The sequence below is a fragment of the Pinus tabuliformis genome, chromosome 6, assembly GCF_031772625.1.
Source record: "Pinus tabuliformis cultivar Carrire ecotype Pingquan chromosome 6, CPIR1, whole genome shotgun sequence".
In the NCBI taxonomy this organism is placed as follows: Eukaryota; Viridiplantae; Streptophyta; class Pinopsida; order Pinales; family Pinaceae; genus Pinus; species Pinus tabuliformis.
This window is the reverse complement of record NC_142292.1, coordinates 1,239,489,765-1,239,514,574: the sequence shown is the minus strand read 5'-3', so window position 1 is coordinate 1,239,514,574 and position 24,810 is coordinate 1,239,489,765. Positions and strand designations below refer to the sequence as shown.

At 38.4% G+C, this 24,810-nt stretch overlaps 1 protein-coding gene across 2 annotated transcripts; it reads right to left on the bottom strand.

The window, feature by feature from the left end:
- Positions 1-174: 174 nt before the first annotated feature.
- On the bottom strand, positions 175-23,935 carry LOC149263172 (uncharacterized). Of its 2 annotated transcripts, none has more exons than XM_089425890.1 (5): positions 23,524-23,935; positions 8,202-8,963; positions 2,177-2,349; positions 750-807; positions 175-472 (listed from the first exon to the last, which is right to left on the bottom strand). In XM_089425890.1, the coding sequence occupies exons 1-5, from the start codon at positions 23,863-23,865 to the stop codon at positions 401-403; spliced, it is 1,407 nt and encodes a 468-aa protein (XP_089282016.1). In that variant the 5' UTR covers positions 23,866-23,935; the 3' UTR covers positions 175-400. The 2 variants fall into 2 exon arrangements, with proteins under 2 accessions (XP_089282016.1, XP_089282020.1); XM_089425894.1 differs by having other exon boundaries at positions 175-562; positions 23,524-23,933.
- Positions 23,936-24,810: the final 875 nt, after the last annotated feature.

The following is a 24,810-nucleotide window of genomic DNA, read 5'->3' as shown; positions in this document are numbered from 1 at the left end:
GACCAAAGTTGGCCTCAATGAATGTTAACAATCATCATCATTTTTGTAAACGTTTTTCCATGTCTTTAATTTATTCAATTTATTTCATATTCACATCATACACCAATAATTATCTTCTTCTCTACTCACCAACATTTCAAGAAATTGTATTATTATTTCTATATACTTTTATGGTAATATTAATTTGAATTGCATTGAAAGGGAACCACTGCTACGGTATTTAATGTGTATTACAATGCAATTCTTAAATAGAGCAACCCATATTAGCATATTCCTTGTCATAATACCGACTGAACATATCGATGGTTCAGTGACACTTAAGCCAAAGGAAAATGAGTTAATATGAATATTAGCTCCTACACTGAATATTAGCTTCATAATTAAAGTTTCAGCAATAACTTTAACCAGCTTTATCCCAAAAATTTTGCATAGGGCAGCCTGGAGCCTGAAATATTAATGCCTCTCCAGAACGCTGCACATTGGAAACAATTAATCTCTCGCTTTAAATAACATTAACAAGTGCTAGTTCTTTCTTCACTCTGTCAAAATAGCCCTCATCTGGCTGCCAAAATAGAAACTTCATATTGTCAACATTTTGTTTTTGGTATGAAAAAATCACATATCATTGAATCAAACTATATAAATAAACTGGTTACAATTCTCAATACAGAGAGAACAGAGATTAGACTACATAGTAGACATTAAGATTAAAATTTTGCTAATAAGAAATATAAGAAAACAACACTTACATAACCAAAATTACTGGAACCTCCATATTTTTGGGTTTTATGGTGGATCCCTGCCCAGCTAAAGATACCAAAACATGAGTTAGATTAAGGAACCAAGATGAAAATTTAGCTGAACACATCGACCCACAATCAACAAAATCAAAACAACATACAATTTGAAGAAAAGCTGGAGTTGATATCCGGTCCTGTCTTTTGTTCTTTTATTAGGGTGAACATATTAAAGGCAACCAAATATTTCAATGCAAGTTGAAAGAATAACGTTATAAGGCGGCTTCAATCAAACTATCAAACAATAAACTTGTGTTAAAAAGTATCTAAACTCAAACTAACAAACAATCAATTCCATATTAAGAGGTGAGTCACATAAATGAACATTTCATACGGTTATATCCAGTAGATAGCAGGTTCAAAAATCAAATGCTGAATCGGGTTGCCTTAAAGCTGCCTGAATTAGTTTGCAGAAACTTAAAAGAGCTATGCACTTGAGTATTTGACTAGCATTTAAGCTTTGACTTGTGTCAGACAGTTAACTTTGATTTGACTTGTGTCAGACAGTTAACTTTGATTGTGTCAGACAATTAATTTTGATTCCTTTAATCTTCAATTTGTTATAGAATCCACAGGCTGGTATTACCAAGAGTGCCAGCTTTACATCCTGGAAATGAATAAGTTTGTGTGTCTTTCATTTTACCCAACAGATCATATCTGAAGGTTGTGCAAAAATGTTTGCAAGGATACCGTCAAATACTGATTGTGGTATAGGCATCTATGGTGAATGAGGATACCATGAGATAGTGGTAAGCAAGATGTCACTGGGAAAGCAAGAAAATGTGAATAGCAAACTAACAGGAAAGATTGGAACCTTTAACAACAAGAAAGGAAGCACAATGTAGCAAAAGAGTGCATAGGGTGTACATGATTGCATCACATTGGCTATTTGAGTGTGATTTTCTTTTGATGTGCAACCCACTGATGCATCCAAGTGAAAATTTGCTTGACCTCTACCATGAAAAAAGTTCAACGAAAATCAAGCCAGCTACAAAAAACGCACATGGCATAATGACTACCCCACATGTGGAATGCAGATTTTCTCCAACACAACCAATATACAAGAGCTGCTTAGTATTTTCAAGGTTCAACCGCTTGATAAAACTTTAAATCAAAACCCAAAAGATAATTTGTAGCAAAGAAGCACATGGGACCATAAACATGTCAGATTAAATTTTGTGAAAAATTTAGCATCCAGTTTGACGCATGATTGTAGTTAAAATTCAAAGATAACCAAAGTGTAATGAATAATTGAACGACAGTCCAAAGTTTTGTACAAATTACGTTTCCTAGTAGGCACATAATAATTTATGAATGACAATTGATCAAAAGCAAAAAAAAAAAACAGAAACTGCATAGGTTTAAGACATGAAACTTACACGACAGTGTTACTTCTTCCAGTTGTCACAGATGTTCCCACAGTGAAGATTAGACGACGATTCCAAGCAGTCTTCAAGAGTTCAAGAACTTCTTCTCCTTCTTTGTTCTTCGGCAAATAAGCAACCCGTCTTGTACCAGTGTATCGGTTTCCAGGACTTGGATGCTCTGCAGTCTAGTCAAAATTTACAATTTAATAAAAAAAATTAGAAAATGGCCCGAGTGGAATAAATGGACTAATGTTATTTATGAAATGAACCATTGTATGATTTAAGAAATTTTGACGTAGGTAGGCTTAACAAATATTATTCTTGGCATAATTGCCACTAATTATTTTCAACAGTTCAACGTGGCTAGGAATTTCTGATGGTTTAGGGCATTTAAACAGGTCAACTTTAAAATAAAGGTTAGCACATGTTGATTAATATTACATAGCCTAGTACAGAAACACTAACTTAGGGTCCGCTATAAGTAACTCATTCTATTTGTATGTTTCATTTCCATAAATTCCTATACGTTTTGGTTCATCTATTGCTGCATCCTATAATGATGACAACAGGAATGCTACACTTGTAATTTTGAGAAACTTCCATAACAGATTGATCAAAAATACAAACAGTTACCATCGACTAAAGCAGAATTCACCCCTAGAGAATGGTATTTGCCACTGGAAAGAAACAATATTGATGTGCTGTGTAGAAGATCATCTATTAAAAAAACATGGATAAACCATCATTTTGTTCTGGCACATTTTTGGAGCTCCTACAAACATGGATAGAATCATATATTGCCATATTGGACACCTTTGCATGTGGAATGCCCCAGCTAAAAGGACAAGTGGCATACAAAAAACCTAAGACATGCCCAAGTATTCATTATTTAAAAGAGCGCTCCACTTATAGAAGTATCCAATGCCCATTGCAAGACAAAGAAGATGTAGTCAAAGGTGAAATGCTTGCTTTCAGTACCCTAGCTGACAGGAGGACACATGGCAACAATGTGTGATCTTAAGGAAGAATTAAAGAAGCGAAAATGACTCATGCTAAGGGTTGGGTGGAACTTGATTATAGTTATGTCTTTACAGCCCCACAAAAGGGGCGAGCCCCGCAAGGGATAGCAAGCTCTTACAAGAAGGATTCATAGCACGAGTGATTGGCCTTTCGGTTCAGTTACTCGTTCTATGAAGGGATACATCATAAATCTTTCCTACCAATAAGAATAAATCTCTATCTTCTAGTGAATGTGGCCATGGGATTCAGGCCCACGTGCAGGTGCGAATGCAAGGTTGGGTTTGTTCCGATGGATGACATGTTTTTCATCGCTTGGTATAAAAGTTGGGGTTTAATCTAGTTTTTTTGTGTGTAATATGTTTGCCTTTGCATGTCACATACCTACAAGTGTATGTCCTCACCGAATCGATGGCTCATGGAGGACGAAATAGCCTATCCAACCTCGTAGCCTATAGCCTTGTTACAGGGGTAAAACCCCAAATTTCCCTATGTTGGGGTAACATTGGGCAAAAATTGGGTTTGCTAGGGCTAAATTTTGGAGCCCATGGAAAATCTATAAATAGAAGAGGGTTGAGATCAAATGAGGCATCATCAAATTGTGGATCAAATCATCTGTTCTCTTAAGCTATAGCTCTGTGGGTTTTAAGACCTCATTTCACCTACTAATTTAGGTGGTGAAAAATTCTACCCGAGTCAGTCCTATTTTCTATTTTTTTACTTTGTTCTGGCACAAGAAATTTTCTATCTAAGAAACAGCAAGTCAAGACAAGTCTCTTGGGATTAAACCAGGTTTTTTTCTGAGGCAAGTTCATGATCAGATTTAAGACTCTGAGGCAGCAAATTAGTCTTGTAAGGTAGCGATGTCATTGAGACTGGCTAAGGCATCCAGAGGCAAACTCCTGATCAGACTGGAAATTTCTGAGGCCTTTAAAACAAGTGAAGTTATCCTGTGGCAGAGGAGAAGAACGTCTGAAGTGGGCCGCAACTCTTCTGGACAGTTCTAAGGCCGGGATAGTGGACAATTCTGTTGATAGCCATTCTGTGATCCAACACACTTGTATTAGCGTGAAGATAAGAGCTTTCAAGCCAGACCGCACCCTCATCGGGGTTGGACAAAGGGCTGGAGCAGGCCGCAATTCCTAAAGAAGGTTCGGAAGACCTGCTGACAAATATTTTAAAGAATTCTAAGCAAAATCTGAGCTCAATTATCCTTCTAGTTACTTTACTGTCCACCAGAAGCAGCTTGCAAATCCTTCCTGAGTTAAAACAACATTGTGGTTACTCTTTGTAACAGGTCAAGGGTTTTGTCCTGAAGCTCCCTAGTCAGAATCGCATAAACAATATAGAGTAGTTGGGGTAAATCAATAGAGTGGTTAGTTAGTAAGCTCTGTCAAGTTCAGAAATAAAATTATTTAGAATTGCAATGGAACTTGTTAACCAGGATCATTGTTATCTAAATTGCTTTGTTGGAATACTTGTTTCATTTTCTGAGCGGAAGAAGAATTTGGGAGAAAACCCTAGCTGCTTAGGGAAAAAATTAGGGCACATATTTCCTTTAATTGTTACACTGGTATCAAAGCACAAGCATCCCACCAACTTGCAAGTTCATGAGCCTTGTATGCTTCCAACAGATACCAGCAACGTCACAGTAAGGAAAAAAAAAGAAACATCCATCGTTCAGCCATGGGGGATAGAGCAGGGCAAGGAGAACAAGATCCTAGCATCTTACTAAATGCAATATTCCAAGGGCAGCAGCAAATGACTGGCATATTACAGCAAGGACAACAGGATATAGCTCAGGTATTAGATCAAGGACAGCAACAAATCAATCAGCCAATGGCTCAACTCCTAAGAAACCCAAACGTTCCTGGAAACAAAAAGACCACCACAAAAGATAGCAGTAACCATGACCCAAGAATATTCCAAGAATAAATTCGCTTATGCTCTAATGGACAAACACATCCATAATGACAAGTATAAGATAGTTAATGACAAGTATAAGATAGTTAACGACATTATTTACTATAAGGACAGGATATACTTACTTAAGAAGAAAATTTTGAAGGTTGCACCTGACATATCATCAGCTAGGCACCAGGAATTCTTCAAAACTTACCGACAGATCAAGGGAATGATTCTCATGGAAAGGTCACAAAGATGACATATTAAAATGCATTAAGGAATGATGACATGCCAACAAAAAATGTTTGAGCACTCGTATCCTGCAAATTCACCCCAACCTTTACCAAACAACTTGGGATAGCATCTTAATGGACTTCATTACAAGCCTACCCAAAGCACAAGGCAAAGATTACATCTATATAGTGGTTGACAGGTTGACAAAATTCGCACATTTCTATGTGATTCCCACTGATTATTTGACCAAACAAGTAGCAAAACTTTTCTTGAAGGAAGTTTTTAGCTTCACAGACTGCCTAAAAATATAGTCAATGATCAAGATAGCAAATTTATGGAGCCATTTTGGCAAGAACTCTTCAGGTTAGTCAAGACAGACCTAACCACAAGCACCAACTATCATCCGCAAATAAATGGTCAGACAGAGATCATGAACAAATGGATTGAGGGATACTTACATAACTACGTGAATGGTCAGCAGCACACATGGATCAAATGGCTATACCTGGGGGAGCATTGTTACAATACTACTTATCATATGTCTATTGGGATGACACCTTTCAGAACACTGTTTCAGAACACTGTATGGTTATGATGCCCCATTCTTTCTTGACATGACTTTGGAGACAGCAGAGCCCCATTAGCTAAAGATTGGATACAAGAAAGCCAGGATATTCTCAAAACAAAAACATGCAGGCTGCACGAAATTGGCAAAAGATGTACAAAAACCAGCACCAAACAAAACACAGTTTTGAGGTAGGAGACCTTGTATTTCTGAGATTGCAACCATATAGGAAATCTACACTCAAGAAGAATGGTGCAGATATGCTGAAGTAGAGCTTTTATGGACCCTACAAAGTTCTCAAAACAATAGGAGAGGTGGTGTATTAGTTATAATTTCCAAAGGAAAGCAAAATTCATAATGTCTTCCATGTTTCCTGTATCAAGAAGGTTGTCCGGAAGCAGGTCACTACTATTGAACTGCCCCCTTTGGATGAAGGACAACTTGAGTTAATTCTAGAGACAATCATGGCAGTACGAGAAAAGAAACTAAGAGGCAACATAATTTCAAAATATCTTATTAGATTGAAGATTCTTCCAAAAGAAGATGCCACATGGGAAGGAGAACGAGTTGTATAGCATCCCGATCTGCAATTGCTCGAGGACAAGCAATTTCAAGAAGGGGGGACAGTAATTTCCTCACAGAATTGATGGCTAATTGAGGACGAATTAGCTTGTCCGACACCATAGGCTATAATTTTTTTAAAGGGGTAAAACCCCAATTCTTCTTATGTTGTGGCAACATTGAGCAAAAATTGAGTCGGCTGGGGCTAAATTAGGAGTTGCACACACAACCTCTCATATTTTGGAGCCCATGGAAAACCTATAAATAGAATAGGGTTGAGATCAAATGAGGCATCATAAAATTGTGGATCAAATCATCTGTTCTCTTGAGCTATAGCTCTGAGGGCGGTGAAAGATTCCACCCTAGTTAGTCATATTTTCTATTTTTTTTACTTTGTTCTGGCACAGGGAATTCTCTATCTAAGAAGCAGCAAGTCAAGTCTCTTGGGATTAAACGGAATTTTCTGAGGCTAGCTCATGATCAGATTTAAGACTCTGAAGCAGCAAAGTAGCTTTGTAAGGTAGCGATGTCATTTTCAGACAGGCTGAGACTTCCTAAGGCAAACTCCTGATCAGACCAGAAATTTCTGAGACCTTGAAACCATGTGAAGTTATCCTGTGGCAAACGAGAAGCACATCTGAAGTGGGCTGCAACTCTTTTGGACAGTTCAGAGGCTGGGATAGTGGACGAATCTGTTCAAAGCCATTCTGTGAGCCAGCGCAGTTGTATTAGCATGAAGAGAAGAGCTTTCAAGCCAGACCGCAATCTCACTGAGGCTGGATGTAGGGCTAGAGCAGGCCGCAATTCCTAAAGAAGGTTCAGGAGTTCCTGATTACAAATCTTTCGAAGAATTCTAAGCAAAATCAGAGCTCAATTATCCTTCTAGTTACTTTACTATCCACCTGAAGCAGCTCACAAACCCTTCTTGAGTTAAAACAATATTGCAGTTACTCTCTGTAACAGGTCGAGGGTTTCATCCTGATGCCTCCTAGCAAGAATCGCATAAACAGTATAGAGTAGATGGGAATCTGGGATCAATCAGTACAGTGGTTAGCTATTAAGCTCTGTCAAATGCATAATTACAAATTTTTAGGATTGTAATTAAACTGGTTAACCAGGATAATTGAATTCAGTTTGTGTTAGCACTATTGGATTATTGAATGTATAAACCTGCACTATGTGATTTGTTATATCTGAACTGCTTTGCTGGAATATTTGTTTCATTTTCTGACCAGAAGAAGAATTTCAGTGAAAACCCTAGCTGCCTAGGGAAAAAATTAGGGCACAAATTTCCTTCAACTGTTACAGTGGTATCAGAGCACAGGCATACTGCCAGCTTCTGAGTTCATAAGCCTTTTATGCTCCTAGCAGATACCAGCAACATCACAGTACAACAACAACAAAAAAACCATCGTTCAGCCATGGGAGGATAGAGCAGGTCAAGGAAAACAACAGGATCCTGACATCTCATCAAACAACTCATCCCTGTCAGTAATAACATTATATTAGAATATCATAAATCAATAGCTTACCTACCATACCCTAGCATTCTGTTCAAACCAATAAATATATCAGTAAGGAAAGTAACAATGATGACCAAGTAATACTTTTAGACCTAAAATACATCAACCGGTTTCATATGTCCTATTCCAACCCTAGAAGCAACCATAAACCAGAACAGGCAAAGCTCAAAGAACACTAGACTTATGCATTATTTGTAACCTCAAGTCACCATAAAATTTAAATCATAAATACCTGAATTCCATTTGGAAATGTATATGTGATTTCAATGATATCAACGCCTGGATATCCCTCAAGGCCATCCCAACCCTTTCGCCTTTTAACTGGAATGTATCGGATGTTCATGTCACCTGGAGGCTGTGTACCCGTAATCACACCATAGATTGTCAAACATTCTGGACAAGAAGGACGAGTTTTAAACCATCGTGTGATGCATTCTCTATGAAAAAAATGGTGACATTTAGCCAACTCTACAGCTTCATCTTCTTGCAAACTGCTAAGACACACTGAACAATTTTCCCCGTCATTAGGGTTTGGACATGCAATCAGGTAAGAATGTTCATCCTTTGAAATGTTGGGCTGCTCTGATTTATTACTCCTCGCCTGGTCCAGTGAAACTGTACTTGCATTCAAAGAATGGCATTGTTCCATAGCTGGGGACTCTGATGATGATGGCTGTTGATTTGGAAGATATATGCATCTTCGAACACTCCTATAACACGAATCATTTACACTGTATTGCATTCCATCTGCTTCAAATGACAGAGAATAATCTTGACCGTTTACTTTAAATAATACGCCGGCTGGGCAATCTAGCTTATTACTTCGTTGGCTGGCTCTAGACTCAAGCCATGCTGTCTCAAATTTTGAAGCCAGTTGATGATCATATCTATGCCAACAGTTACTCTCTGCTTCCCACCATTGCCAAATGGCAGTTGAGCCTTGCCCTATGGCATGCCTACTTACCACCCGCTGCCACTGAGTTGTGAGATTGACCTACAAGAGTGATTATTTACAGTTAGTATCTTTTGCAGTGTATTATTTCCAAACAAAGATGAGAAATTACTCTACATCTCTTTGTATATTGTTATCTCTTCAAGATGAGAGTATTCTCAAAAGTTGCCATCAGTAAAGATATTAAAATTTAATACTCGTGTTTGAGTTCAGTTGCTGTTTTTTAAGTTTATTCACTGATTTCGGGTGTAGAACTTCAGAGATGCAAAGGGTCAAAAGTTGCAGACTGCAAAGTAGTTTTACTGTTTTCAATGTGTTTCTGTTGCAGACCTGCGAAGTCCAATTGCACATCATTAAGTTTTACCACATTTTAAGGAGTTCTTATTGTATATTTGGATTTATTTCTCACTGAATTGAAGTGTACACATGCAGGTTCAATGAATTTATTGTTAAATTTTGTAGCAATGGTCAGTTTTCATAATTAATATTTTAGCCCTTGATGTATACATAAATACTAAATATAAAGCATGTTATTCATGCTATTGTCAAAAGAGAAAATATAAGGCGTGTTCTTCATGCCCATTTCAAAAAGAAAAAATTTAATTTTAATATTTGAATTTTTGGCTCCCAAACAAGCCAAGTCAGCCCTCCTAGTCAAGTGGCACCCATTCCGCCAGCCAGAAGTGAACTGCTCCTAAGAAGCACAATTTCAGATCTCTCCTCTTCAAGTAAATGGGACCTTCTGAGGCAGAGAACAAGACGAATCCGAGGCTGCACCTTGGACAAATCTAAGGCAGAGAAAGGACAAATCAGAGGTCAAACTTCTGGGCATCTCAGGGCAACAGATCCAAATTCCTACTTCTCCAGAAGAGGGCTGAAATTCTTTTTTTGAGACATAACAAGGCAGCAGGACTGAGTCTCTTGGGTGCAGAAGCAGGTCGAATTTCTGCCCTTGAAGATCAAATCAGGACGAGATTCTTGAGCAGCTGTTTGACTTGACTAGGAGGCTGTTGGAACAGGTTTGACCAAGTTTATTTCGCTGGTCTGTTTGACCTTGTGTTTGACTAGAAGATCTAGGTGTGTCTCTTGTTGAACTGAAGAAATTCTCTAAGGAAAAGATTGTTGGATTTTCCCCCATGTGGGTTCTCCAAGGATAAATGTTTGTCTTCTTGTTTGGCTGTCTCTTTATGATCCTACTGGCATTTAGTTGCTACTGTTGAGATCTTCTATGTAATTGTTTTATGATAAATATGAATGCAAGAAACGAAGTAACTAAAGGTATCATAAGAAGTAATTATCAGTTTAAAAGATCTTTTGAAAAATCAACATTTATTGCAGGTCAGAGAGAATCTTTTGCTGGAGTTAATGCCCCTTATTTGCCATCTTTTGAAGGATACCCACTTTAATTCAGTGCCCTCAGAGGTTTGTGTCAACTTCTTGGGAGGACAACTGTGTGATAAAATGTCAAATGGCATGAACTTACTATCTTGGACTTCTTAAGTCCTAGGCCTTTAATCATCTGCCAGCTGCGCCATCTTGAATACGTTGAGACTCGAGCATTAACTTTTTTGTTGCCCCATTTATTATAAGATCTAAAGTTGGTTCCATTCTCTGTTTAGGGAGTCTCAAAACCTTTCCAATTCTTATGATTCTCCAACCAGCGTTGCCTGGTTCTATATATATTCAAGAAGCCCTCAGAATTCAGTCCCAGATTCTCTGGCCACCCCCTAGACCAGACTCCAATGAGTTGATCACTTCCTTCTTCCAGGTACTCCCTTCTAGGAGAGGTACCAAGAGACAAACTGTTGTTAATGTGGCTCTCGGTTCTAGATCAATGCTGGCTCAGGGGAGCTATTCATACTTGCAAGTTCCAAGAGACCACAAAGTCATTGTTGTTCCATATCCCATAATAGAAATTTGACAAGGCCATACAGGCCCTAGCAATTGGCACCCTGTGCAGGCAACAACACAGTGCACAATCCAGAATCCAGATTATCTTATTTTATCTACTCATTCTATTTGAATGAGGTGAAGCTTCGTGCATAATTATGAGGTGTATGCACAGATCAACTGCCAAATGTTAAACAAGACATCTCCTATATCTATGACATAAGAGAATCCTTTCAAGGTAGAGTCTACAACTTTGAATCAGCATCTTATACTACTTGAAATCGTATGTATCTATATCTATGACATAAGAGAATCCTTTCAAGGTATAGTCTACAACTTTGAATCAGCATCTTATACTACTTGAAATCGTATGTATCTATGCCCTGGCATACTAATTGAGAACTTCCCATTTGTATCAAAAAAAAGTAATATTTAACATGTTTCTTATCTAAAATGCACAGGGTCATGTATAGATCAAACTTTATAAGCACCCAAATTTATTAAGGGGCCTTAAAAGCATCCAACCTTCCTCATGTTGTCATAGTGACAAAAGAGACTTGCAGCACCCTTGGATCGACTTCCCCTAATTCCAAATACTTTTTGCATGACTTCTCCAGTTTTTCACATGGATTATCATGAGGACAAGAGGGTTTGGGTTTTTTTCCGTTAGGGTTAGGAAGTAGTACTCTACTCTCAATATCAACAATTTTCTCTCAACATGATTATCATTATTCACATTAGTAGTCCTCAATGGGTTTAAAAATTATATTATTACTTTCCAACCATCTTGAACCCCGTCTGAATGTTTGTCAACTGTTGGAAATATCTCTAATTTTCGATTTTTTCAGAGTTTTTTGAGTTATTTGCCAAGTTTGTTCTAGTTTTCCAGGTCCAAGCTTATGCTTGTCAATATTTTCCCTGAAATATATAGTAAGTTTATTCTGGACCTTCAATAATATATTCCTCAAAATGATATTTGATCCTTCCATGTCTTTTAGTGTTATTTGCACTCTTTTGTGACCATTTGCTACATTATTGTGACCAAGGATTACCTTAAGCTAACTAAACCATTCAAGTGGCTCAATTACTTTATTGAAGTTGAAGTGGGGAATCTTTATTTATAAGTTATGCATAATTGGCTCTGTGTCCTTCATTCTTTGGATTGGCTTCAACCTTTCTAGCTTCCTAATTAAGTGATTCTAGCCTTCTTGGCAGCAAATCATTCTAGATTTTAGCAATTATACTTGTATATGATTTTATGTAGTGATTGGAAATATCTTGTAAAACAAACATAAGAGCTGGTAAAATTAACCAAAGGTTAAGATAATATGATATAGCATAGGGCAAGCAGTCAAGGATGGAGATCCAAGAAGAACTCACTAGTTCACTGTCCTTGTTCAAGCCAGTTGTCAAGAGACGCAGGGACAATAACGGATTTTCAAAATGTAAGGAAGAAGGTCTCAGTGGCAGCATGCTTAAGACAATGGTTATCTGAAAAAGAACTTAAGGATTCTAGAGCACTGCCTTGTCTTCTTATATGGGGGATATAGTTATCCAGAAATGCCTAGATATTTGAGGACAAGCTTATCCCTTCCTTTCAGATCCTAGCTCAGGCACAATCTATTGTGTCTGGTATCAGGGACACAGCTCCTCAAAGTGTCCCTAGGGTAGTGGAAGAACTGACAATTGACAAGTCATGAGCTTAGGGTTTTCTCAGTGGGGTTCCCCAGTCCCATTGAGACTCTGGTAGTGCTGGAGGCATTTTAAACTTTTCAGATTCACACCATATAAAGTTTAATGCTGGTCTGGGTTCTGGCATAAAAGCTATGTGGAGCTGACAGCACCAAAGTTATTATTGTCTAGAAGAAGTGCCATCAAAATGAGGGGAAGTGTTCAGAGTTTTTCACCAGGATATGTTACCTAGAAACAAAAAAGGACTGCTAAAGATTCCTATGAATTGCATGAATTCAAGAATAGATTCTCATCAACTTTTAGATTCTAGTTAGTAATGTCTTGTTAGTCCAGTTCTTAAAATGTTTGCAATCATTTTGCACGATTGGGCAGCTTTGAAAGCTCTGTTGCTCCCATATTTCAACATAATAATGTGGACTGTAAGGGTTGTAACTTGTATGGAATAGTGGACAGTATAAGAACGCTGTTTGTTGTTTGCTGGCATCTTCTTTTCACTGGGAAAAAGAAAGAAAGTTTACTAGCCTTTTGACTTTTCTGGATTTTGGTTCCAGTAGCGTGGTAGCACAAAAAAATATATCTTGCTTTCATGCTTTGAATAGAGGTTACAACTTTTTCAGGGTTAAAAGATATGATATAACATTGACCAAATATTTAGAAAGTCTTCAAAAATTGACTTCAATTCATAATATTGTGGGTCAAGGATGATCTTGATAAATTAACCTCGTAGTTGGTGTAAGATCATAGCCATCATTGTAATCTAACCCAGAGTCCAAAGTCGTACATAAAATGAGACAAACATAGGGAATCCATTGTGAAATCAACCTAAGATATGGTAAAGTTAAACTGAAATGTAGTGATCATGGTTGTCTAATGAATTATACAAGCAACTCTTGTATGATTCACGTCAATTCCAGTAACCCTCTCCAAATCCTTCATCAATCAACATATTGAGAAATTGTCTAAACCAATGTAAATTTGATGCAATGTAAGGTTATCAGGATCATCCAACAAATGCACACATTAATTTTAGTATTAGAATGTGTTAGACAAAATCCTCCGATATTAACAAAAAATAACAAGGAAAAATCAATCCACCTATGTAAGGGTTTAGACTTGGAAGTAAACAAGGTGCTTAGAAGTCAAACCTCGATTGCTGCCTATCTCGACAGAGAATTCAAGCCCAAAGTTGCCCAAAAATGATGGCCTAGATGGCTACACTGCCTGAAGCAGTATACGAACACCAGCATAGCTCATTAATTCACCATTGCCAATACAACATCAAGTTCCCCATAGCAGAAGACACGCTTGCAGTTGCATTTTAGCATGATGCAATGACTATTGAGGGTGTTCTCTTCTTGTTCATTAAACCTTATCCCATTGTAATTACTTATGCCATGACTTGTTTTTCATCCATATATATATAATTTACATGCTACTTTATATATATATATATATATATATATATATATACATATATATATATACATATATACATATATATACATATATATATCACATTATGATCATTTGGAAGGTGGAGAGCACCAGAGAAAACACAGATCTAGTGAAAGTAACCACAAATCTAGAGATAGTGTGGATCCATGAAAAGCATGGGATCAATAGCTATGCTCAAATCCAAAAGCATCCTTTGCAAATTTATGCATCTATGCCCATAAGAGAACCTTTTTGTCATGGATTATGGAATACTGGAAACCAAAACATAAGTTCAATCTGTCTCTCCTAGGTAGGGTTTCTTCCAGTTTACTCTCGATTCAACCCAAGAACTATGTTACCAGATCCTCAGGGTCTTGATGTTGGATCCATGGATGTACATTTCAGATACCGATACAAATCCATCCAGATCTTGTAGGATCTGCGATGTAAATGGATCCTTCGAACCCGGAAACAGATTATAACATGTTCTCAAACAGTGTACCACATTCATTTACCAACATAACTACCTGGGAATTTTTAGATTTTAAGACAAATTTCAAGGAAGATGACAAGTTGATCATGATGTAAAGTTGAACTATTCAAATGATGAGAATGTAGACCCATTTGTGCATATGTAGTTAGACCTAATCTAGATCATCATATCTATTGAGTGATCATTGATGAGACACTTACAGCTATCCTTTTTGTATAAGGCATGATGCATCTAGATTTCAGTCTGCAACATTTTCCCACCATATCTGGATCCTGGCTTTTCAAAAATATGGATCCAGATCCTTATCCATATTCCTTTCCTAATAACTTAGACCGAGAAAGCAAAAACCACCAGAAAAAGACCTAGAGCATCCATGGCGATCAGGGTTAACGGCGACCAGGACAACACAATCTCTGCGCATGTAGGACTCGGCAATCCCCAGGTCGGCGCTGCGGATACACACGAGAAGACGCAAACAACAAGGAAGGAATTTGGAGGCCGAGGGGCTCCAGTAAGGGTCCCGAATACGCACAAGTTGTTGCGACCCAATCTCCCTTTCGCTCATCCCCCATTGATATGCCATGGCTGTTGCAGAGAATGGGGCTCCTCGCAGAAAGGCCACCATGATGCATGGACTCCCACGTTGAAAACAGAAACAGAAGGATGGACGGGGGAGGTAAGGGTTTCAGGAGCAGCAACTTATGCCGCCGATTTACTGCAAACCAGAGCTCAACCAAGTTTATACCCTAGCTATTGATCTGCCGCCCACAAGCAAGCCAACGCTGTATGGCCGGATCAATCTGTGCGAGAATGGAACTGGACCGCATGGCCTGCCGCACCCCTGTACCCACAAAGGAAGACAACCCTAGCAAAAGCAACCATGAGCCTAGAGACTCGGACCCTCCTGCTAAACACAAATACTTTTGAAAGAGTGGATGGATCCCTGACAAACGATTCCAATCAGTCAGATCCGGAGAGACCAAGGCGTAGACAGGATCCAAAGCTAATTGATGCTTTTGGGTTCATAGAGGAACTATCCGATCCAACAGAACGAGGCCCCAAAAAGACCGATCCACTCTGCATGGATGCAGATCTGATACAGATCTTCATCAAATCGATAGGGGGCAAACATTTCTGCATGCGGCTCAGCAAGGGGATGAGCATCCATGCTTTAAAAAAGGAAATCCAGGGTCAACTTGGAACCCCAGTAAAACATCAAAACCTTATATATACAGGACATAGTCTGCAGGACAACCAAACTCTTCAGCACTACGGCATCATCAAAGATTCAACAATTATTCTAAATCTACAACTGCGCGGCGGATGCAATGGAGCCAGCTCAAAAAATGCAGGTTCCTTTCGGGATGCAGTCAAAGGAAAGGAAGAAATGAAAAATAAACTAGCACCACCACCAGAGCTACCAGGCCCCTACATTGTTGAACAAAAGCCGGAATCACCAACGCTACAAGTATCTTTGCCGGAGGTAACTAATCTACACACATATCTATCCAAAAATGCAATTATTTGTAGATTTAATGGGTTCTGGCCAAAATCAGATGCTCTGCACCAATGGATCTTTTCAACATGGACATCTAACTGTGAAATTTATCTATGCCCAAAAGAGTTTTTCATAGTTAGATTTAACACAAAACAAGAACGAGATAGCATTATAAATCAGGGGCCTTGGTTCTAGGGCAGTGTTGGCCTCTTCACCACCCCCTGGTTTCCTGATTTTGATGTCAATACAATGAAAGTCTCAACAATGCCTGCATGGGTAAGGCTACATGGTCTCCCTCTACATTTTTGGCATCACAAAGTTTTAATCGCCATTGGGAACTCCTTGGGGAAATTCCTAAAAATGGATGAAGACAAAGCTATCAGGGGAATATTCACATTTGCCAGAATATGTGTAGAAGTGGACCTGAGTCAGGGACTACCTGATCACATCACTTTGAACTTCAATAATTCTCAGTGGATACAACCGCTTGACTACGAGAACACAGCGTTCCAATGCCGGGGTTGCAAGCAAACAGGGCACCTTCAATATCACTGCCCATTTGTTCGAAAGGACCCCAAGAGAACCAAGAAACAACAAAAAAAGCCCAAAGTATGGCAGCACATCGACCCGTTGGAAGAATAGGACATGAACGCGGAAACTACAGAGAACAGACAAAAGCTGATACTCAAATGAGACAGAAATACACTCAGGAAGAGAATGCCCCAGTTACTCATGGATCCGAACTCATGGATCCGAGGGCTCGAAATCTGACAAAGAGCTTCCATTGATCACAATGGAAAACCAGCTAGCTATTATTGCACCCACTCCCGACCCTGGAGGTTGGAGACGAGTGGAGAAGAAGAAGGGAAAGAAAGTATAGGCTAGCTGGAACTTATTTTTTCTTTTTTCTCTTTTCTTTTGATTCCTGTCATTACAGGAACAGCCATCTGCATATGCTTCATGCATCTACAAAATGTAATTTTTTCATATGAATAAAATTACGACTTCTTCTACGGGAAAAAAAACTTAGACCGAGAAAGAGAGGATTTTTTATTTAGGATCATGATTCCTTGATAGCTCTAGATTATTTAGCAAAAAAAAATAGGGTTTGATCCTTTAGTGGAAACCCTTGCAATTATGCCTGCATGGATCAGAATTCATTTTCTACTCATCAATCTACTATTCTAGAACAAATATTGTTTTGATGAAAAGGAATCTTGCAACCTATGCTGACATTTGTGTAAATATGTACCTAGGCACACTAATCCATGATTTAATCTCACTAAGACTTGAAGAAGAGTTGCACAAGCAAAGCTTAAATTATGAACATGGTCACTTGGAAAACAAATGCCAGTTCAGAAGATTAGAGGCAAAAAGGGGAGAAGAGACCTAAGTTTCTAAATCCAAAGTAAACAAAGAAAATTGGAAACCTACTGGAGTGATACAAACACAGAATCATTTTGCAGCTTCAGAGGTAGAGGCTAAACCAAAATATGAAAACTCCCAATCTAGCATTAGATGGAACAAGGAATCCATTGGACACACAATCCTTCAGGATTTTGTGTTTGTAAATAAATTGTAAATAAGTCAAAAATGAAGAGTTGTAGGTGGATAGGAAGAGTCTCTCAAACCTTGGAAGATGGAACCAAAGGTCATTTCCAATATACCATATACCAATCTATGTTAATGCAATAGATATCAAGATTGGAGTTATCCATGCAGCGTGACAATGGTATCAAAGTTAGAATAATTTGAAACTCCGTGATTCCAGCATGCAGAAACACCTTTGCAGTTCATTCCTTCTGAGGTCTATCTCCCTCTAGGTACTATGGTAGTTGTGCATTTATAAGCCTGAGTTCCTCCATTCTTTGCGTTTGACGTTACTCATATTGTGTGTTTCCAAGAAATCCACTAATCTACTCATCTCCATAATTTCTTCTCCTTGTGTAGTCCATCTCTCTCCCAACAGTTTCACACCTCTAGCAATAAACAGTCCAGAAACCCTACTCAGCTCTGGTTCTTCCAGTCCTGCAGCTCAGCTTCCTTTTGTGCTAAATCATATCAATGTGCACACTCTTACCCTTTGTCTGAAGTTTGAACCCTCAAACTCCATAACTCCTCTCCACAATCATGTTTTTACCCTCAACTTGGTTCCCTAATGTTGGTTCTCTCTCGTCAACTTCATCCTGACTCCTATCTCAATGCCACATCTCCCATAGTACTTTCGACCCTAGGTGACATTGTGTCTGAACTTTGAAGTGGCAAGCCCGGCTTTATAACGTCAACACTTGAAGTTGGCCAAACCAACAAACTCATAGGAGATAGATTACTCAACAAACCTAGTTGGGTTGGCAATCTCATAGGAGAAAGATCAGTGAACAAAAAATTTTGAAAGACTCAACTTGGCCTGTAAATCTACTGAGGAGCTCGTGCTGGTGCTAGACCCAAACCTAGTGAAGCAATTGAGGATTTGATGGGAACACTCGCATTTGCTTTACATTGGTTGAGGGGCTCTCTAGTTGGGAAGACACAATCATTGACATGACCAATGCTACTTCCCAGAGCATCTAATGGTTGTAATACTACCTTATCCATTTCATTTCTTTCCTGTGTCACTACTAATACTGAACAATATCGAAAATTGAAGGTTCTATAGACCATTGATGCAGGACTTCCACATCTTTAATAAATTCAAGTACCAGTTGCAGCAAAAATGCATTTCCCACATCTCAAGAAACCTCTTTTAAGAGAGAAAAGGAGACTCAATGTTGGAGATGATGTGCAGGGGAAGAACTCCTTTTCCATAAATGGAATGGAGGTAAAGGGAATAAGGTAGTTTCCATGAATGGAATGGAGGTGAAGGGAATAGGGTGGAAAGTGTTATGTATGAATTGGGATATGAAGCACTAGCTTAGTAAGTCAGCTAGTAGCACACCTTAAACATGAGAGATGACACACTTCTAAAAGTAAACTATGTCCAATCACAATAAAATGAGGCAAACAATAAATTATACATTATGAAATGCTGGTAAGTCCTATTTTAGTAAACACCAATGTCACCACCCACTAAAAGTCACAACAACATCCAATTCAAATGTGTACATCATCAATAATTTGCATGGGAATACAACTGCATTTGCCACCTGAAAGTGAGGTAAACATTTGTTGTGTCATACATGTAGGTGAATGAGAAGTTGAATGAGTAATCTGGATGAATGGGCAACAATTGTGGGCATGGAGCTCTTGCAACCAGCAACATCACCCCCATAGGAGTATGTCTCTAGGGGTGTTACCCTAAAAGGGCAACAACTCTTATCCCAAAATAATAAACCTGAGTCATTTGATAAGTTCATATCCCAAGAACAATTTGGGTTTCTAGAACAAAGACAAAGACATGAAGAGGGCCTTCAACTAAGGCTAGGGTTTCAAGGATTCTCAAGCATAGAATGGACTTCCCCCCTAACCCAACAGTCAAACATTCAAGAAGCATTGATGCCATAGTTGGAAGACTCCAATCCATGTGGAAGACATTCCCATTCCCTCTCTTTCCAATCCCAGGTGTAGTGTAGCTTCACCCACATGGAATCATTGCAGCTTAACCCATGGTTATCCTAGCCATATTATTGCACTACACAAAGAGATAAATTTAAAATGGTCATGGGTGAAGACATTATATTGGAGAAAATTCTGGCACTGCTGGGTAAAGCTGTTGTCAGTAGATTCTACGAAAAGTCAGTGTGCTTGGAGTCCTTGAAAAATTGGTTGGAAGAAAATTGGCTTCCTAATTTAGGCTACTGCCCAAATTCCATGTCTTGGCTAGAGGCAAGCCATGCTTCAAATTTACGTCAAAAGAGGGCATGAATTCTATAATGAAGCATAATTGGAGCTCAGGACCATCAAGTTTGGTATTAAAAGTATGGAGGGTCAACTTCAACCTCAAGGGGGGGGGGGGGGGGAACTGATTTCTTCAATGTAGATATGGTCAATTCTTTTGGGCCTCCCTCAAACTTTTTTGGCACATTGAGAGTCTAGAATTTATAGGGAATTAAATAATGCAGTTTATTAGTTGGGCCTGGGTGTAAGTAGAAGTCAATGTAAAGGAAGGCCTACTAGAAGAAATCGAGTAAGTGGTAGCTTCTCCTGGACTTAGAAGACAAATTATTGGAGAATTCCATTCAAATGTTATGGCTACCACAAAATTGGCCATATTTAGGCATAGTGAAATAAACTTTCACTCCAAAGGTTCCCCTTTAGAAAAATATGCGAGATTACGGATTCACAAAAGATTATAGTGGATGAGAAGCTGATGGGTGAGAAGATGATTTCTAGGGTGGCCAACTTATAGGACAAAGAAACAATCCTTGCAATCAAAGAAATGTCGGATCATGTCCTGGCTTCTAATGGTTTGGCAATCAATATCTCCATTAAGTCAAATTTTCCTCTTAATTTTACTCTTACAAAAAAAGGAAAAGAAGAGTCTCAACCCCCAAAAGCCTCACCATTAGAAATCTCTCCCCCTATGCATGGTGAGCTTCTCAGTTGTGTACAATACCTCTATTCCCTAAACCCTATTGTCCCCTTTCAAGAAAAAGTTGTCCCAATGGGAGCAAGTGTTTCCTCGCTTGCTTTCTCTATTTCATTCAATGTGTCGCCCAGGAAGGTGGGTTCGGACGAGGATGGTAGCTCCTCTCCTCCTTCAAGTTTCATGCCTGACACTTCAAAAGGAAGCATGGTGAATCCCTCTCTAAAGTTTGATTACAACATTCCTCCTCACTAGAAGCCTAAGGAGGATGAGGCAATCGTAAGAGATTTGGTTGTTGAGATGACCCAGGGGTCACAAGGAGGACATAAGTTCCACCTCTCCTTAGCTCAAATTCAGGCAAAAAAAAGGACATTCGATGTGGTAAATAGTCAACGATTATTTAGGCCCTTGGAGCAAGGAAAGCCCGCAACAAGTTACACCATGATTTGCTTCTAGTTTAACGCACATGGGGTTGGGGGTGCCCCACCCTCAAAAGGCTTGTCAAAGCTTGTGCTCCAAATGTAATCATGATTTAAGAAACAATGTCCTCAGGTTCCAAGGCCATGGAATTCTTCTCACCTTGGCTAAACAACTAGTCCTTTAGCTCCATAAACTCTAATGAGATGCCATGAGGGGTTCCCACTACATGGATTCCAAATCTTAAGGTTATCTCGTCATCATCCTTCGAGATAAAGGCAAAGGTCAACACAGACCTTTTTGGAAAGATTTTCCACGAGCCTTTCATGTGCCCTATCAAAGAAATACTAAAAGTGATTAACCTTTTCCCAAGGGCATTTACAAAGGATATGAACAAGTCTTTGAATGCTAAAGTCACAAAAGAAGACATTTTTGCCGTTCTTTCTTCCCTCAAAAAAGGGAAAAGCCAAGGTCCTGATAAACTCACCATAGAGTTTTATTTAGGATTTAATAAGTTTCTAAAACAAGACCTCTTCAGATTAGTGCAGAAGTCCAAATGATCTAAAAAACCCTGGGGTCTCTTAACACACTGCATTTTGCTCTTATCCCAAAAAGCAGGTTGCTTCCTCTTATGAAGACTATAGACTGATTTCTTGTTGTAATGTCATCTACAAGATCATCTCAAGAAAGAGAGAGACGGCTCATATGGAGGTGCACACCCTCAAGGAAGACAAATACACAGTGTGCAGGCTGGTTTTGGATGCCAACTGTCTCAAGATCTTAATTTGCTGATCTTTAATAACGAAATTAGAAATTCAGCTAATTAACAGCAACAGCTATTGATCTCAAATTCAACATTGAATGAACAGATATTATTGCATAACTGTTGTATTCACAGAGAAAAATGGAGAACAGAGACTCTGAGCGAAACTAACGGGAATTCATTGAGGAACTCATTTTAACCTTGACGATAACCATAGGCAGCATTTTCAATGCAAAGAAGAGCCTCCTTAACCCACATACAGAACTTAACACCAAATTTAACACAGCACATAGGGAAATATCAAAACCATTCAAGATACAATAGACAAGATATTTAACCTGGAAACCCAGATGGGAAAGCAAGCATTCTATTGGCTTCAGTCAGTCTTTTATTTCTTGGAAAATGTGCAAGTTACAATATCCTCTAGCTCCCTGGTACATTCTGCTTCACAAGGAAATTTGGCCAGCAATAACTCTCAATTTCAGCCAAAGAATCCCTTTCCCATTGTGCTGCACATGAATAAATAGGAAAATGGCTCTGCTACGGGTTAACTAAAAGGCTAAGCATCCCCTCCCCAACTCCTCAGCTTCCCCAAGGCCAGCTTTGGTCTCTCCTTTATCATTTCTCAACTGGCACTTTCGGGTATGGTTCTCACGGAGAAGAATGCATGTTATCCTCCCTACCCAGGTTTAATACTCACAAGTGCTTATCCAGAATATTTTTGTAATGAGTGTCGTTGTTGTACAACCTTTGAGCCCTGAAGAATATCCTACCTTTGCCTATGGGGGCTGGAGGGTGAGGTGCTTGGTTACATGGGAAAAGAAACGCTTGGTTACATGGAAAAAAAACACTCATGTTTTATATTTTGTTAATATAGTTTTTTTCTTCTCTTTGGTTCTTTTCTACTCTATTTTTTTCTGTTTTAATTTTTCCATACATACATGACGAGTACAACGTTAAATGAAGTTGTGAATACAGCCATTATGGCATAGGGCGCTTCAAACCATCAACCCTGTCTCCTACCTCATCCATAGTCACAAACTTTGATTGTCGATCCCCATAAAACTAAAGCACATAGCCAATTTTGTTATTTCACCGATCCAATTCAGATCAATGAGCTGATAACGTTAATTTAAATTCTAGTCATTACATCTACAATGATTTATACCGGGGTTTGGAACATTTCTTGTATAATTACCTCGAGGCCGCTTAAAAACCTAAGGTCCCAATGCCAGTACTTCTCGAGTGTAATTAATCAAAGATTAAAATTTTCTTGTAAATATATTGTGATTAAAATTGGCAACTATGGTTGCGGCTAAGATTAACTAAAGTTGGAAATATCTTGTAAAACAGACATAAGAACTGGTAAAATCTTTCGGGAAAAAAAGAACTGGTGAAGTCAGTCATAATATATAAGTTACCAAAGATCTTCTAAAACTGGCTTCAATTTTTTCTATCGCAGTCTCAAAGAATGACTTTCTTTATTGCACAATTAAGCTCATAGTCGGTGAAAGTCCATAACCGTCCTTGTAATCTAAGTCTATAACCGTAACGTAAAACGAACGAAAGATTAGGGTATCCGTTGAAAAATTAACCTACAGATTGGTAAAGTGAACCTGAAATCCAGTGATCATGCTTGGAACATGAATGCGACCAAAGATTAAGAAACTAATAGTACAAATTCACCTAAATTACAGAAACCCTCACCGAAAAAACTCATCAACCCACGTATTACAAACACAGGAAAGAACGACTAAACTTAGGTAAATTCCACGTGGAGGAGCGTTTTTCAGGCCCATTCAACAAATATGCACATTAATTTGAACCTTACCATTACAATGTGTTGAAAATTCTTCTAGAACAGTGAAAATTATTGACGAAAAAGCATCCTACCTGTCTGAGGGCTTGGCTCTGGAAGTAAATAACGCAAGTGGAAGTCGAAGCCTGATCGACGCTTATCTCAACCGAGGACTCACCCCGGGCATGCGCGGCCTCGATGGCTGCACTACATGAAGCATCGTATGAACGCCAACGCAGGTCGTCAGTTTGCCATTGCCATTCCACCAGTTGATTCCCTGACACGGAAGAAACTCCTGTCGCTGCTGGACTGAAATTTGAGGAAGTCGCCATGACTGTGAAATTTGAGGAAGCCGCCATGACTGTGAAATTCGACTTTGAGGAAGACGCCATGACTGAGAATCTCTTTAGCTTCAGCTTACTTGAAATCACGCCCATTGTCTTTTATTTATAATCATGCAGTAGCATGAATTGCTTTCTTAAATTTAATATGTACAACTACTGTCTTTTCTGGTTTTTTTCCATGGAATTAGATTAATATATTTATTTATTTTTGTTAAAATAAAAAATTTAAAATTTGGCATGGTGCACGGCAAAATTTTTGGCTTGGGACCGAAGTAAAGGTTATTTTCCACAAGTTTTACTAAAAATATTATTTTTTATTCAAAATCTCGAGTTCTTCCTTAATTTTAGCCCATTGTACTCCATTCTTGTTCACCAGAATTTTTTTTTTATTTTGTTCCCTAGATTTTTCGAATTTATGGGGATTGGACTAGGTGAATTTACACCATGCATGGACAAGGGGCAACCGAGAATTTACATCATCTATGAATAATGGGCACCTCAAGTGTATGCCATAGGTGATATGAGGGGCACATTGATGGCTTCCATGGTGTTAATCAATTCCAGGCTTGTGGGAAACTATTCCCAATTTTGTGAATGCGAGGGGTTAGGGTTTTGATTTTGGAACCATGTTGGTTAATATTATTGTTATTTTATTATGGGTTTAATCGATGTTTTGTTATGTGTTTTTTTTTTAAAATGATGTATTTATGAATTATTTTTTAATGGAATAATATAGTAATTTTTAATATTATTTATTTATCTTTACGGTTAATTTGGATGAAGTTTTTGTGTTATTGTTTGAATTTTTTTTAGTTAGTGTATAAATTAATGACATGATTTTAAATATTGCAAAAGTAATAAAGTGAATTTGTATTGTTAATTTGGATGACTTATATGTGTTATTATTTGAATTTTCTTTTGTGGTTAGTGTATAAAATCAATGACATGACTTTAAATGTTGCGAAACTAAGAGTAATGCAGTGAACTTAGATTGTTGATGAATTAATTTGTGGTTGGTTTATTTGAATTTTCTTTTGT

What these genes read in the sequence shown, in the direction of transcription:
- LOC149263172 (XM_089425890.1), bottom strand. Translation starts at nt 23,865, where the DNA reads ATGGGCGTGATTTCAAGTAAGCTGAAGCTAAAGAGATTCTCAGTCATG. An exon ending in CATTTCCAAATGGAATTCAG is followed by an intron (nt 2,350 to 8,201) that starts GTATTTATGATT and finishes AATTTTGACTAG; the next exon opens with ACTGCAGAGCATCCAAGTCC. An exon ending in GTTCCAGTAATTTTGGTTAT is followed by an intron (nt 473 to 749) that starts GTAAGTGTTGTT and finishes TCCAATGTGCAG; the next exon opens with CGTTCTGGAGAGGCATTAAT.